Source organism: Schistocerca cancellata, chromosome 2 (genome assembly GCF_023864275.1).
Source record: "Schistocerca cancellata isolate TAMUIC-IGC-003103 chromosome 2, iqSchCanc2.1, whole genome shotgun sequence".
NCBI lineage: Eukaryota > Metazoa > Arthropoda > Insecta > Orthoptera > Acrididae > Schistocerca > Schistocerca cancellata.
The window spans coordinates 1,032,584,218-1,032,598,991 of NC_064627.1; the positions used below are offsets into that span (position 1 = coordinate 1,032,584,218).

The window sequence follows — 14,774 nt, forward strand, 5'->3', positions numbered from 1 at the left end:
GAGATTTCATCAGGAAACACAACAGACCTCCACCCCGCGCTCCAATGAGCTTTCACTGAAGTCACAATTGGCTGTGGTTTGGTGCCAGTGGAATGCACGTCACAGGGCGTCTGGCTTGGAGCTGTTCTTGAAGTAACCGATTTGTAACAACTCGCTGGGTCTATGTGGAGCCAGCTGCTGCTCAAATTGCAGCTGCACACGCAGTACGAAAGCCAGAGCCATACGCCGAACACGATGGTCTTCCCTCTCGGTAGTGTCACGTGGCCATCCAGAGCCCGGTCTCCTAGCACCGTACTTTCTCGTGAACCCAGCTGCCAATGGTACAGGCAAATCTTTCTGTAGTATTGCAGAAGGAACACCGAGCTTCTCGTATATCTACTACACGACCTCGCTGAAACACTGAGGTGATCGTGGCGTCTTCTTCGCCTTCAAGGCATTCTTGACTAAAATCAACTCACTACTTCCAATCCCTAACGCTCATGACCGTTACAGCGTGTATTTAAAGCAAACTTGATTTGCATCCTTATAGTGCGCACTCTTATGCGACTGGTCTGAAATATGAATAGACATCTTTGAGATGTAGAAACACGCCTACCAACTTTCGTTTACGTATTGGTTTCTTCTGTGTTGGTAAACAATTTTGGCTGTTTTTGACGATTTATCATCCCGTATGTGTGGTTTACCCTTAAGCTAAGGGTGAGGTAGTTTATCTGGTACGTTAAATAATATATCTATTACATTCCATACAGATTTCCTACGTTCCAAATTCACTCATTTGCTTTAAGTATAGGGAATAAAACTCCGCTTTGTTGGTTAGATGCACGACGTATTTCTGTAAAATTCCAGCCGGCCAGAGTGGCCGAGCGGTTCTAGGCACTTCAGTCCGGAACCGCGGGACAGCTACGGTCGCAGGTTCGAATCCTGCCTCTGGCATGGATGTGTGATTTCCTAGGTTATTTGGGTTTAAGTAGTTCTCAGTTCTAGGGGACTGATGACCTCAGAAGTTGAGTCCCATAGTGCTCAGAGCCATTTGAACCATTTTTTTTGTAAAATGCCAGGTCCAGAGCGCTTGGGAAACTAAAGGAAGATAAATGTGGTGTCTTACATTTTGTCGATTTTTATACATTCCCTATCGTAAAAGCTATGTTGCAAATCAATATAAAAGTTAGTATTCGCCGGCCGCTTGGGGCGCTGCTATCGCTGTGGGTAACAAAAACGAGACCGAGTGTCGCGACATGTTATGTTACACTGTGATATTAATGTTTTTAGCCCTATATTTGTGCCCCGTATTGCTCTTTCCTAATGACGAACAAAACTACCGACGATTATGTAAGCATTTTGGGTGTCCAGCAGTAACCTACAGCATATAGTACAGATGCCGTTCCTTCTCTGCCGGCCACTGTGGCCGAGTGGTTCTAGGCGCTTGAGTTCGGAACCGCGCGATTTCTGCGGTCGCAGGTTCGAATCCTGCCTCGGGCATGGATGTGTGTGATGTCCTTAGGTTAGTTAGGTTTAAGCAGTTCTGAGTTCTAGGGGACTAATGACCTCAGATGTTAAGTCCCACAGTGCTCAGAGCCTTTTGAACCATTTGTTCCTTCTCTAGAATGCTTTCTTCCAGTATTAGAAAGTCACGTATCATGTTCCTAGGCCGGTTCGGTTTGATTTGAAAAATTGTGTATATTCACAAGAACATGTGTTGGATTGTGTGGGCACTGTGGAGTGTGTTTGCCTCGTAAACTGCTTCGATTCTAGGCTAAGATAAGCGCTTATTTAAAACGCCCCGTATCGTGGATGTGTCATTAGATAATAATTCATAGACTGCAGTAGACTCGCACTTCAGTATCTGTGATCTCATACTACATAAAGCAAGCCACAGTACAGGGTACTTCATAACAAGTGCTGTGTCGTCCTAACAAGACAGCCGTGGCAAAAGCACCACATGGGCATACATGCGAGCTGGTGCCAATGCCATAGAGACTTGCCACTTGCGCCAGTTCCAGCAGCCCCACGGGCGGCACTGAAGAAGATGTTGACTTCGTCTCGGCCAATTGCCGGCCGAGTCCAATCCGCCAATGACTGGACGATAGCGGACAGAAGCCTTCTCAGAAGATAGAAGAGCAGCTCTCGTCCACTTAGTTATAGGTCATTGTCCAGAACTGACTTAGACAGGAAACGTCGTTTAGTGAACTCTTAGATGTGAGTAGACAGCTGTAAATTGCATTTGCTGTGTACTGTGAAGTTTACCTACGATTATTTGCACTGTAAGAGGTATGCGCTGCCTGCGATATGTAAGCTATAAGAGAATCTGAGACCAAAGAGCAGTGTTGACTGCAGTACGAACTGTGCAGCAGTAGCAGTAAGTTGTTGCTAGCGAGCAGTCGCCTGTGTGTCCTGTCTGGTGTATCGTGTTGGCTGGGCCGGTCGCGGTGCAGCGATGCCGGAGCCTGTGTATTATTGTATAAGGTAAAAAGCAGCCTCGCGCATATCTAGTAATGTTATGTAAAGTCCCATGTAAATCTTTTAAAAATGTCCTAATAATAATCTTCGTGATATAAAGTAATTTCTAAAAAACATTCATTTCAATTTAAAGAATTTACTAATTTCTTCAATCCATGATCATTTCTATTGTTACAAAAGAAAAAATCAGTTGTTTCCTTTCATAAATGACAAATCTATCGGCCAGCATTTCACAGAGCTGTCCCGGAAAACTTTTACATGAGAGCAGATGTATTCGCCGTTTTTATTGAGGTAAGAATTTTTCCTTTCTTTATTCAGAGTGATCTTACAGGGCCATGACGCAGCGCTGCTGTCGTCCAAATTCTACCAGGTTACTGAATTTATTTTTTATTACGAGGTTTAGGAATTTTTCTGTTTCGAACTTTCATTAAATGGGAAACAAATTTTCTGTGGAGGATAAATGTGAATGAATTTCTGTAGCGAGGTTACAAATGTGAAAGGAATGAATATTGTGGGGACGTTACACTTAAATTAGAATCATTAACCCAATAATATTCATTTTATTATTTTTTGTGGGGAGGTTACACTTCACGTGAATATTATTTATGTTAACATTTTCTGTTGAGAGGTTGCGGTTAACTATTTTACGTGGGGAGGTTACAGCACATAGCTATTGAGAGCCTTTTAATGTGTTATACTACAAGCACTGTTCCTTATTCATCTAGTCAGAGATAAGCAAAGCTTTTTTAACTCATTTCTGTGACTTTGTTACTAACTTCTTGGAGTGTTGTTGAACCTTCGTTCTCCTATCCTGTTACCTAACACTGGGGCATAGCTGTGTAATAGTGGTAGACCACAGACTCAGTCTAACGTAACAACAGTGACAACTCCGTCCCCACAGCAGTATCGACGATGCCTTTACAAAACTGGTGACGAGGGTATTTGATGTTAGTAAGTGTAAAATTCAGTACGCATCCACAAAAACACTGAAGGACGATGAAGAATAACTTGCGTAACTACTCCGCTCTTCTTAGTAATAGCAACGAGGGTATTTTTTCTTATCCATTCGTGTACTGAGCGGTGGAGCAAAATGAATGGATACGTCTGTACGCCGTACTCTTATGGTCCTTTACACTTACATCCAAGATGACAACAAACCTGTCATACAGTCTTCTTCGAATGTCGAATCTCTGAGTTCACTTAACAGGATTTGGGGAAAACAATTTCTCTTTCTTCCAGAGGTACCCTAGTGACACTTTCGTGTGAGCAATATTGACCTCCACAATCCCAGCATCGCCACTCTGAATTCGTTGTTTGCATCTGTGAAGTCAGAGTACATGCCAAAATCGCCAGCTAACTCGGAATCTTTAGCCTGGTTGGCTCTTTCGCTACGAACGCTTTCCAGATGAAGTTAGAGTAGAACGTAACTTCGCGGCGCCATCAGTAAAGTGTTACCCGAGACACTTTGTAGCGAAACAGCTCATATTTGCAAGTCAATTGATTCTCCCGTGGCCATCTGATGAAACAATTTCATACCGTCACGTCGCTGCAGTGAGGCTGACAGGACTAAATGACTTACCTTTGCAATTCTGCAAGCGGCTTCAAAATTTTCTTAGCAGGCTTGGGCTTATTCAGCTGACTGGTACAAAGGTACCGTATAGCTATCAGATGGAATGTTTTGATCTGAATTGGAAGTCGATCGGGATAGGAAAAAGATTCTAGAGGTACACATCACGTGACGAAATTAAAGTTAGTGTTACAATCTAATATAACGACTAGAACAGTTACACTGGAGTCTGTTTTCTACTTAGTCAAAGTATTAAAAATAAAGCGAATCTATGTACAGCTAAAAGTTAACTAAGATCTAACAGTCGCGCTACGACCGTAAACCGGTTACGAAGTAAAGTACACCTAACTCTTAGCAGAGACCAGCATATCTCAATACATAAATGTGTTACCGAATTACAAGTACTAACGGGGTAGAAATATTACAATTTTCACAAGTATTACAATAGTCTTTAACGAGAGAGAAATATGATCTTAACTGAGAAAGCAGACGAAGGTTGTGCTTTACGGTGAAGTCAGTTCGTGTGATAGTCGAGATCTCCCCTGAATGTTACTTGCGACCTCCTCTATACTGGTGTGAGGGCCTATGGCCACACCGAAGTGTGCTTTCTAGAGATGTCAGCAGGCGCCTGGAAGGTCGTCGGCTGCTAGCCACATGCTGTGTACCGGGGTCTGTGATCATCCCCTTTTTTACAAAACGTTATTATAACATTTTGAGCAGGATGTTTATCACTGGCGAAGGGCCATGATAATCGAGTCGATCGAACTGTCACCTGTCCGCCTGCCCGCCTTTGTTTCTGTGAATTGGTATGTGCGTCTGTGCCACAGTATTAAAGCCTTTTAATTGTCGATAGCGATCATGTTGCAAACACACGCACACTGTTTGCAGTACGCGACAATACAGTACGTATCCCTTCAGGGATTCCCATTTGAGTTCGCGAAGCATCTCCACAACACTTGCGTGTTTTTCGAACCTACTGGTAACAGATCTAGGATCAAATGGCTCTGAGCACTATGGGACTCAACTGCTGTGGTCATCAGTCCCCTAGAACTTAGAACTACTTAAACCTAAGTAACCTAAGGACATCACATACACCCATGCCCGAGGCAGGATTCGAACCTGCGACCGTAGCAACAGCGCGGCTCCGGACTGGATCGCCTAGAACCGCACGGCCACCGCGGCCGGCTGGTAACAGATCTAGCAGCCCGCCTCTAAACTACCTCGATGTTTTCCCGTAACTCCACTTGGTACAGATCCCAAACACTAGAGATGTATTCAAGAACAGATCGAACTAGTATCCTGTATGCGGTCTCCCTTACAGATGAACCACGCTTTCCCAGAATTTATTCTCAAGTGAAAATATTTATTGAAGTATATTGTGTGCTGCTTGTATGTGTGTTGTGCCTCTCGCACTGTACTGTGTCGTTTTTTTGCGGTCAAGGTATCGTAATGTGCAGCCTATATTATGCAGAAAAACTAACTCTGAAAATTCACGAACAGTATGAGTGGTGTTACCGCGTGTCTGGTTTTCTGCATAATGGAGAATGCACAGTACCATATAACGCCAAGAAGATGGCTACAGTGCAAGGCAGGCAAAACAGCACAAAAATAATAGTGTAAATATTTGATCATTAAGATAAGAAATTCTGGGAATGCGTCGTGCGAACCATGAAAAAATACGTGTTTCATTATCGAATTTATAGAATGACTGACACCTGCAAGCTTCAAAAACTTCGATTGTTATGAATGAAATCGAGTCAAGCGTTTCTGCTTCCCACTTGTGGCCGGCACTGGTTGGAGAACCAGAAATATAGAATGTTAACTGACAACTTTATTAATTATTCCCGACAAAACACTTTCATCAGCAACATCCTGTTTTCTTTTACATTATTTAAGTATACGGTATGCTTTTGATGAAAACATTTGTTCAGCTTGTCTCATTGATTGTGGTAACAAATTTAGTTGCCGATTGCAGATAATTGGTACCTAAGTGAATAAACAACAGTGTATAAAATGCCCAAACAAACTCCGGAAATTATTTAGTGAGAAGAATAATCATCGTTGGTTTAGTAGGCAGGGAGTGGCCGCATTGTGTCCACTGGTTAAGAGCTATGCTGCTTAACTTCGCTACTAAATGTGTAACAGCATAGCATGATTATTTCTAACTATGCCACCTCCCCTGCAAAGTGAGCCAGAATAATGCACGCATGTCATTTATACCAATGAGTGTAGTATGAGAGCGCTAATTACCGACCCTTGTGACCGGATCCTTATATGGAAGAGAGGAAATTTATTTACTTTGGAAGTGACGTTAACACAGGGTAATGAGAATCTTTATTTTGGTACCCCAGGTTTTACGCATGCAGCACATTTTAGCAGAAAAGTCCCTCAAGGAATTGAAATTACACTATGATGTATTAAATTTTCACAAGGCTGAGGTATACAGGTAAACGCAAAAAGCTTTGCGCAAGTGCGCGTTGATCTCTTTCGAGCAGGTTTACTAATGTCTTTGGAGCCAGTCAGAAGAATTTCCTCCGATCAGTCTAAACTAGTTGCAACCGTCCATCGGGCGCAAAGTGGGAGAATGCCTGTGTCGAACGTATTCGCGTGGTTGCAACTGTATCTCGAACGGACCTGTTCTGACTGGGGAGTGGCGTCCCGCTGCCTTCCAGCAGAATGCTTGTCTGCTCTTCAGGTCAGCTGTCACCCACTCCATTATTGCTCTGCCTATATAACGGGGGATGGTTCCCCTCGCTCCGCCCTCCTGCTAGCGTCCAGTATTGTGTGCACCGCGTTTCGTCAAAACTGGGACCACAGGTCCACTTTTGTTTCCGTTCTAAGCGGCTTAGCCGTGTTCAGGCGAGCGCCTGACCCACCAGGAGGTCGCCTGCTGGAAAGATATTCTGAAGGCCCATAGTGTCAGACCTGTGAGAAACGCGAGTTCAGAGGCCCCCCACACCTAGCTCCAGAAACCGTTACCATTTGCAGAAATGTTAGAAAAAAAATATGGTAAGAAATATAGGTTAAAGAAGATCGTAATCAGGGTAAAACTAACTACAGCACACCTCGCATCTCGTAACCACTCATGTTTCATGTTCTTATTAAGACTGGAATGCAAGATTGAATTATTCACAAGTGATGCGATTCTACGTTGATTAATAAAGGTGGGGAGAAGGCCAAGCAGAGCCCGACGCTTCAGATGCTTTCACATTCATTTCCAAACGTAAACTTGTTATATAAAACGTTCTGTCGTAGTTTAGGCTTACCAAACGTGACTACGTTTTCATAGCCTGTAATGATGATCCTCGTCCTTTAATATGAAACGCTGGGCGCAGAAACGTGCCTTAGACCACGGGATAATGCCCGTAAAAGGACGCCATCAAACATCTATTTCTGTATCTACATAACTCCTCTGCGAATCACACTTAAATGCCTGGCAGAGCGCTCATCGAACCACCTTCAGACTATTTCTCCACCATTCCGCTCTAACAGCGCGCGGGAAAAATGAACGCTTAAATCCTTCCGTGCGAACTCTTATTTTATTACAATGATCATTTCTCCCTATATAAGATGGAGTCAACAAAATATTTTATCATTCGGAGGAGAAAGCTGGAGACCGAAATTTCAAAAATACATCTTGGCACAACGAAAAATGCACCTGTTTTAATGTTTGCCACCCATGTCGCATGTCGTAACTGTGACAGTCTCTCACTAGTTGGCGATAATACGAAACGACCTGCCCTTCTTTGAACTTTTTGATGTCCTCCGTCAATCCTAGGTGATACGGATGATTTCACACTTCATTATTTGGGGTCAATTTCCCCTTTTCGCAGAAGACGTATTTAGTGTACATAGTTTTGCATTTACATTTGATCTTATGACTTTACTAGACAGTAGAAGACAATCATCTGCGAACTAAAATGGCTGTTCAGATCGTCTCCTGAATCATTTATATAGATTAGAAACAGTAGGGAGCCTATAACAGCTCCTTTGGCTGCGCTAGATATCACTTCATTTTTACCCGATGACTTTCCATCAAATGCTACGAACTGTGACCTTTCTGACAAGAAATAGCGAGTCGAGTCGCACAACTGAGATGATTCTCCAAGTCACACGCCGGCCGTTGTGGCCGAGAGGTTCTAGGCGCTTCAGTCGAACCGCGCGACAGCTACGGTCGCAGGTTCGAATCCTACCTCGGGCATGGATGTGTGTGATGTCCTTATGTTAGTTAGGTTTAAGTAGTTCTAAGTTCTAGGGGACTGATGACCTCTGATGTTAAGTCCCATAGTGCTCAGAGCCATTTGAACCATCCATGGCACGCAACTTGATTAAAAGCCGCCTTTGAGGAACGAGAGACAAAAACAGGAAGTGAGAACCTGCATTGTAAGACTGCTAGCACTTTCAAAAACTCCAGATAAAGTGGAGCAGAACGAAGTCGTCATGTAGGGGTGCGTGAAGAGTGTGGGGAACATGGTTGATGGAAAACATCAGGACTGGAAGAGGACTGCTGCTGAGTATATATTTAAAAGCAAGTGAGGACGTATTCATCTCAAGGTCTTTCTTACAGATTCACCCTTCGACGTTTTTGTGTGAAGTGGATCATGTGACTATGAAACTTTCCAGTAAATAAAAGCCGTGTGACGGATAAGGACTCTAACGAGGAGCCTTGTTTTAAGTAGACAATGTTCTTACTGACCGAGTTATTCAGGTAAGGCTCCATGACATGCCGCATAACTTTATATCCGCCACTGACTGATCTACTTTTCAAACTTTACAAAAGTTCCCGTACATATGTGGCGGGATTGATACCTTACTCCTGGACGAAAGGGTACTGCTGAGAAACGACTTAGCCACCGCCTTCGAAATTGTTTCCAGAATGAAACACTCGTACTTCAGGTGAGTGTGCGATGTTTTTGAAACTTCCTAACTTAAGTTTAGGAGAGCAGGCTCGCGAGCAGTGCCTGGATTGGCCATTTAGGTAAGAACGTTACCCGTGAAAATCGAGTTTCCGGGCTCGATTCCTGCACCCAAACAATTTTATACCTGAAAATAAGTTTCAGAACAGGTCTCATTTCGTTGCAGAGTGGAAGTTCCATTATGGCAAAAGTCACATTTACGAGGAAACATCGACGCAGCTTCCAAATGGATCGCGAATTTAAATTACTTTAAGGCTATTTGCTTCTACTCAATACGCTGCACTGAAACTGCGAAGACTACGTTTTCTCGAATTCTTTTACTTTCGAGTGCAACTACTTTTATTTTTTATCATTTTGAGCTAACAGCTCACTGATACCAATATTAATGATGCACTTACTGCTCGCCTTGCTTATGCCAGGCGATCGGCGGGATATTTATACGATTGCAAGTTTCAGATACTGCCTCTAACGTTACACAAGACAACTAGACCTCTTACATAACTCAGCTACCTGATGTTATAACGAACGAAACTGGTAGTGACGCAATAAACATGTATCAGTAGAGCAGTAGTGATTCTAATTAGTCATTAAAACTTTTCAGAACAGAAAGAAAGCCATTATCGGTCGTAATGTCATCTGTCTTTCTTACTGCACTCAATACTGATTGCATCATCTTCCTCGCTTCACGTGTGGTTTGATTTTCTACCACGTGATCTTTGTGCATGTTATCTCCCAAAATATCAGTTTGGCTGTGCTATCTCTGGTCCCTCTTGGTGTTGCATTTGGATGGCCAGCAGTGCAGTTCAAATGACACGTATTCCAATTTAACTCAGGCATAAACAAGCATTAGTTGGACCAATCGTTGCATATGCCGGAGTTACATTGGAGTATGTATCGTTACAATTACGTTTTGTCCACATGACTACTTTCTACATGACTGCCTACAACGCTCTGATAATAGCTGCAGTGTTAGTTGAAAGTTAATAAATGAATAAAAATAATTATTCATTCGTAAAGAGAAACAATGGCCAACAAGTAATTATACCAACACTTTTCGTCTTTTTAAATATGTTGTTCAGCTGACACTTTCCAAATAAATGTTTATCGTGGAAATGGAAAGTGGAAATGTGTAACGTTTTATGCCATATTTTCACAAAACACATTTTCAGTGCTGTTGTGTTCTCGGTATTCAGTTGCATGTCCCAAACTTGTTCCAACCGATGCATTGAGAAAATGTTTCAAACATTCATAAGGGTCAAAGAAAAATAAGCAAGGCCTTTGTTCCGCAAGATTTACGTAGGATTGTCGAGTTAGCTAACGCTACGAAAACATTCCATGTAATTCCAGTCCACCCAGCTGCTGCTCAAAGACTTGTCAATGCTGGTACGTGACATGTCCAAGTGCAGTATGAGCAAAGTGTCTCACACTCATCCGTCTCAATTAGTAATTAAAAACTTTTTCGCAGTAACAGAAGAAAAGTGTCAAATCTTCAAAAGAGAAATGATCACAGCTGATGTTTGCCAAATCGTACTTAATCTCAAAGACTAACCATGGTTATCGACTGAAAAACGGAAAGACTTGTTGATGACATTGCGGTTTGCAACATCTGATTCCGAGATTCGAGTTCTGTTCGAAACAGGAGTCAATACTGAGAAATTCTTTTTCTCGAATTTAATTTTGTTACTCTCTTGTAAAAATTAAAAGATATCTCACGTGGTTACTGTTGATTACAGTTCTAATAGTTACAACATTACTGCCGTATTTCTGTTCATTGTATTATCACAAATAAAGCTTACTGTGTCAGTATCAATGGCTGTTGAAGAAAAAACTAACTTTGTTAAATTACCTTGAAATAGGAATGTGGATGTATTCAACGACTGTGATATGATTTTCAAAACGATGGAGAGCAGCAATCAGTCGTCCTTTCCTTTGAGGTTTTATTAAGCAACTCTAGATTTCGACTAGTGCCAAGCCAATCAATGGATTGTTTCACAGTTTCAGTGCATGTCCTAGTACGAACTGTGACAGAAGCCCGAACAACAGTGGACTGACGAACTAGGAATTGCACTGAAACTATGAAATAGTGCGTGGATAGTAGCTAGGCACTAGCCGAAATCTAGATTTGCTTAATAAAGCCTAAAAGGAAAGGACAACCGATCGCTGTGCTCGATAATTTTGAATAATTTTGCTATGATTGCTTAGAAGCAGTGAGTGATTGTTTTCAATTTTGTCTCAGCCATTTTTGCAGTGTTAAGTAGTATAATTCTGTGACATCATAATACCTCAATTTTTTGGGATTGAAGTAAATTGTGTACAAAAAGCAATTTTTTTTCTTCTCCTGACGAATGTGAAATTTGGCACTTAGAATGGTTGACAACCTAACTCTGCATACGATCAAAGGAACATGTAACTGACTAGTTTAAATCAGTTAATATTAGCCTCAAGCTGTCCGCCCCGGTAGCTGAGTGGACAGTGCGACGGGCTGTCGTGGAAGGGGTCCCGGGTTCGATTCCCGGCTGGGTCGGAGATTTTCTCCGCTCGGGACCTGTGTGTTGTCTTCAAAAAGGTGGTGACAGGAAGGACATCCGGCCACCTCTTAAATAACCGGCCTTACCCATGCCGACCCTGCGAGAATGCTGGACAAAGGCACAAGAAAAAAATTTTAGCCCCAGGCTGCAAGTTAGGCGTCAACACAGCCGACAGTCAGTCTACATGAACCGAGCCAGTTCTGATCCAGACTGAGGTAACTAGTCGTGACTGGGGATGCAACCCGTTCGGGGAGTCCCGCTTTGTGCCAGCGAGGCGTAATGTTGCGCAACGTTCCAGAAACTTGTAAGCGTTGCTCACACAGAACTTACCGGCCATCCCGTGTGACGCCCGGCGATACGAGACGGGGAAGTCGGCGGAAGTGTCGGGCGTTTGGCTGTCTGCAGAGCGGGAGGTCGCGCCGTCCAGACGACACCAGCGGCGCAGCGAAACTGAGCGCCTGCGGCGAGGACGCGCGACTGCGGTGCGGCCACTGTGTGACGTCGCAGCGCGCCCGCTGACGAAACAGCTGAGGCGCACATGGCGGCCAGCGGGCCAGCGGCGAGTGGCTGCCAGGGGGCGAAGAGGGGCCGTGGCCTGCTTCACGAGTCTCGCACAATTAGTACAGCACAGGTCTGCTGCACCTCACAGGCTGCAGTGATACTTTTTTTGAGTTATCGGTCTTCTGACTGCCTGCCACGAATAACTCTCCTGCGCCAACCTCTCTACGTCTTAGAGTAGCACTTACAACCTACGTCCTCAACTATTTGCTGTATACGGGGTGCGTCACCTAACGTTACCGCTGGATATATTTCGTAAACCACATCAAATACTGACGAATCGATTCCACAGACCGAACGTGAGGAGACGAGCTAGTGTAATCGGTTAATACAAACCATTAAAAAATGCACGGAAGTATGTTTTTTAACACAAACCTACGTTTTTTTTAAATGGAACCCCGTAAGTTTTGTTAGCACAGCTGAACATATAAACAAATACGTAATCAGTGCCGTTTGTTGCAAAAAAGTGGTTCAAATGGCTCTGAGCACTATGGGACTCAACTGCTGAGGTCATTAGTCCCCTAGAATTAGTTAAACCTAACTAACCTAAGGACATCACAAACATCCATGCCCGAGGCAGGATTCGAACCTGCGAGCGTAGCGGTCTTGCGGTTCCAGACTGCAGCGCCTTTAACCGCACGGCCATTTCGGCCGGCGCCGTTTGTTGCAATGTAAAATGTTAATTACATCCGGAGATATTGTAACCTAAAGTTGACGCTTGAGTACCACTCCTCCGCTGTTCGATCGTGTGTATCGGAGAGCACCAAATTACGTAGGGATCCAAAGGGAACGGTGATGGACCTTAGGTACAGAAGAGACTGGAACAGCACATTACGTCCACATGCTAACACCTTTTTATTGGTCTTTTTCACTGACGCACATGTTCATTACCATGAGGGGTGAGGTACACGTACACACGTGGTTTCCGTTTTCAATTACGGAGTGGAACAGAGTGTGTTCCGACATGTCAGGCCAATAGATGTTCAATGTGGTGGCCATCATTTGCTGCACACAATTGCAATCTCTGGCGTAATGAATGTCGTACACGCCGCAGTACATCTGGTGCAATGTCGCCGCAGGCTGCCACAGTACGTTGTTTCATATTCTTTGGGGTTGTAGGCACATCACGGTACACATTCTCCTTTAACGTACCCCACAGAAAGAAGTCCAGAGGTGTAAGATCAGGAGAACGGGCTGGCCAATTTATGTGTCCTCCACGTCCTATGAAACACCCGTCTAACGTGTACCGCACCCCTCATGGTAATGTACATGTGCGTCAGTGAAAAAGACCAATAAAAAGGTGTTAGTATGTGGACGTAATGTGCTGTTCCAGTCTCTTCTGTACCTAAGGTCCATCACCGTTCCCTTTGGATCCGTACGTAATTCGGTGCTCTCCGATACACACGATCGAACAGCGGAGGAGTGGTACTCAAGCGTCAACTTTAGGTTACAATATCTCCGGATGTAATTAACATTTTACAATGCAACAAACGGCACTGATTACGTATTTGTTTATATGTTCAGATGTGCTAAAAAAACTAACGGGGTTCCATTTAAAAAAACGTAGGTTTGTGTTAAAAAACATACTTCCGTGCATTTTTTTATGGCTTGTATTAACCAGTTACACTGGCTCCTCTCCTCACGTTCGGTCTGTGGAATCGATTCGTCAGTATTTAATGTGGTTTACGAAATATATCCAGCGGTAATGTTAGCTGACTCACCCTGTATACTCCAATCCCTGTCTTCCTGTACAGTTTTTGCCCCCTAAAGCTTCCTCTAGTACCACAGAAGTCATTCCGTGATGTCTTAAGAGATGTAGCCGAGCGGTCTAAGGCGCTGCAGTCATGGCCTGCGCGGCTGGTCCCGGCGGAGGTTCGAGTCATCCCTCGGTCATGGGTGTGTGTGTTTGTACTTAGGATAATTTAGGTTAAGTAGTGTGTAAGCTTAGAGACTGATGACGTTAGCAGTTAAGTCCCATAAGATTTCACACACAAAACAATCTTAACAGATGTCCTACCATCCTGTCCCTTTTCCTTGTCAGCGTTATCCACATACAGAGGCGGACAAAAGTATTTAGACACTGGGAGTAATCAGAGAAGTAAACCTTAAACGTGTTTTTAACTCCAACCATATATTTTATTCTTTACAAATGCGTTAATACCTACGTCAGTCTGAACATATGCAGAACAACAAGTAACGAAACACGCCTTATGTAAAAAAAAGAAAAAAAAGAAAAATCGAAATATACAATGGGAAAAACTATTCAGACACTCAGCAGTCAGTATTTGCAGCGTCACTTTCTCTGGATTACACCCCTCATTCTTGATGCGTAGAGTAAACAATCCTTATCGTTATATCCGAAACGATATTCACTCACTCTTCTTCTACGAATGCACACAAATATATCAAATTGCTCACATGTCGAAACTTCCTGGGAGATTAAAACTGTGTGCCGGACCGAGACTCGAACTCGGGACCTTTGCCTTTCGCGGGCAAGTGCTCTACCAACTGAGCTACCCAAGCACGACTTACGCCCCTTCCTCACAGCTTTACTTCCGCCAGTAAGGATATTTCGGGGACATGGCTTAGCCACTCCCTGGGGGTTGTTCCCAAATTGAGATTTTCACTCTGCAGCGGAGTGTGCGCTGATATGAAACTTCGCAGGAGAGCTTCTGTAAAGTTTGGAAGGTAGGGCACGAGGTACTGGCGGAAGTAAAGCTGTGAGGACGCGGCGTGGGTCGTGCTTGG

The 14,774-nt window shown here is 43.7% G+C and overlaps 1 protein-coding gene across 1 annotated transcript in view; it reads right to left on the bottom strand.

The window, feature by feature from the left end:
* The window catches only part of LOC126160730 (uncharacterized), a 138,005-nt gene extending 125,997 nt beyond the window's left edge, over positions 1-12,008 (bottom strand). The window contains exon 1 of the mRNA XM_049916925.1: positions 11,799-12,008. Coding sequence (XP_049772882.1) covers positions 11,799-12,008 — 210 coding nt within the window. The remainder of the gene's footprint in view (positions 1-11,798) is intronic.
* Between the last annotated feature and the right edge of the window lie 2,766 nt (positions 12,009-14,774).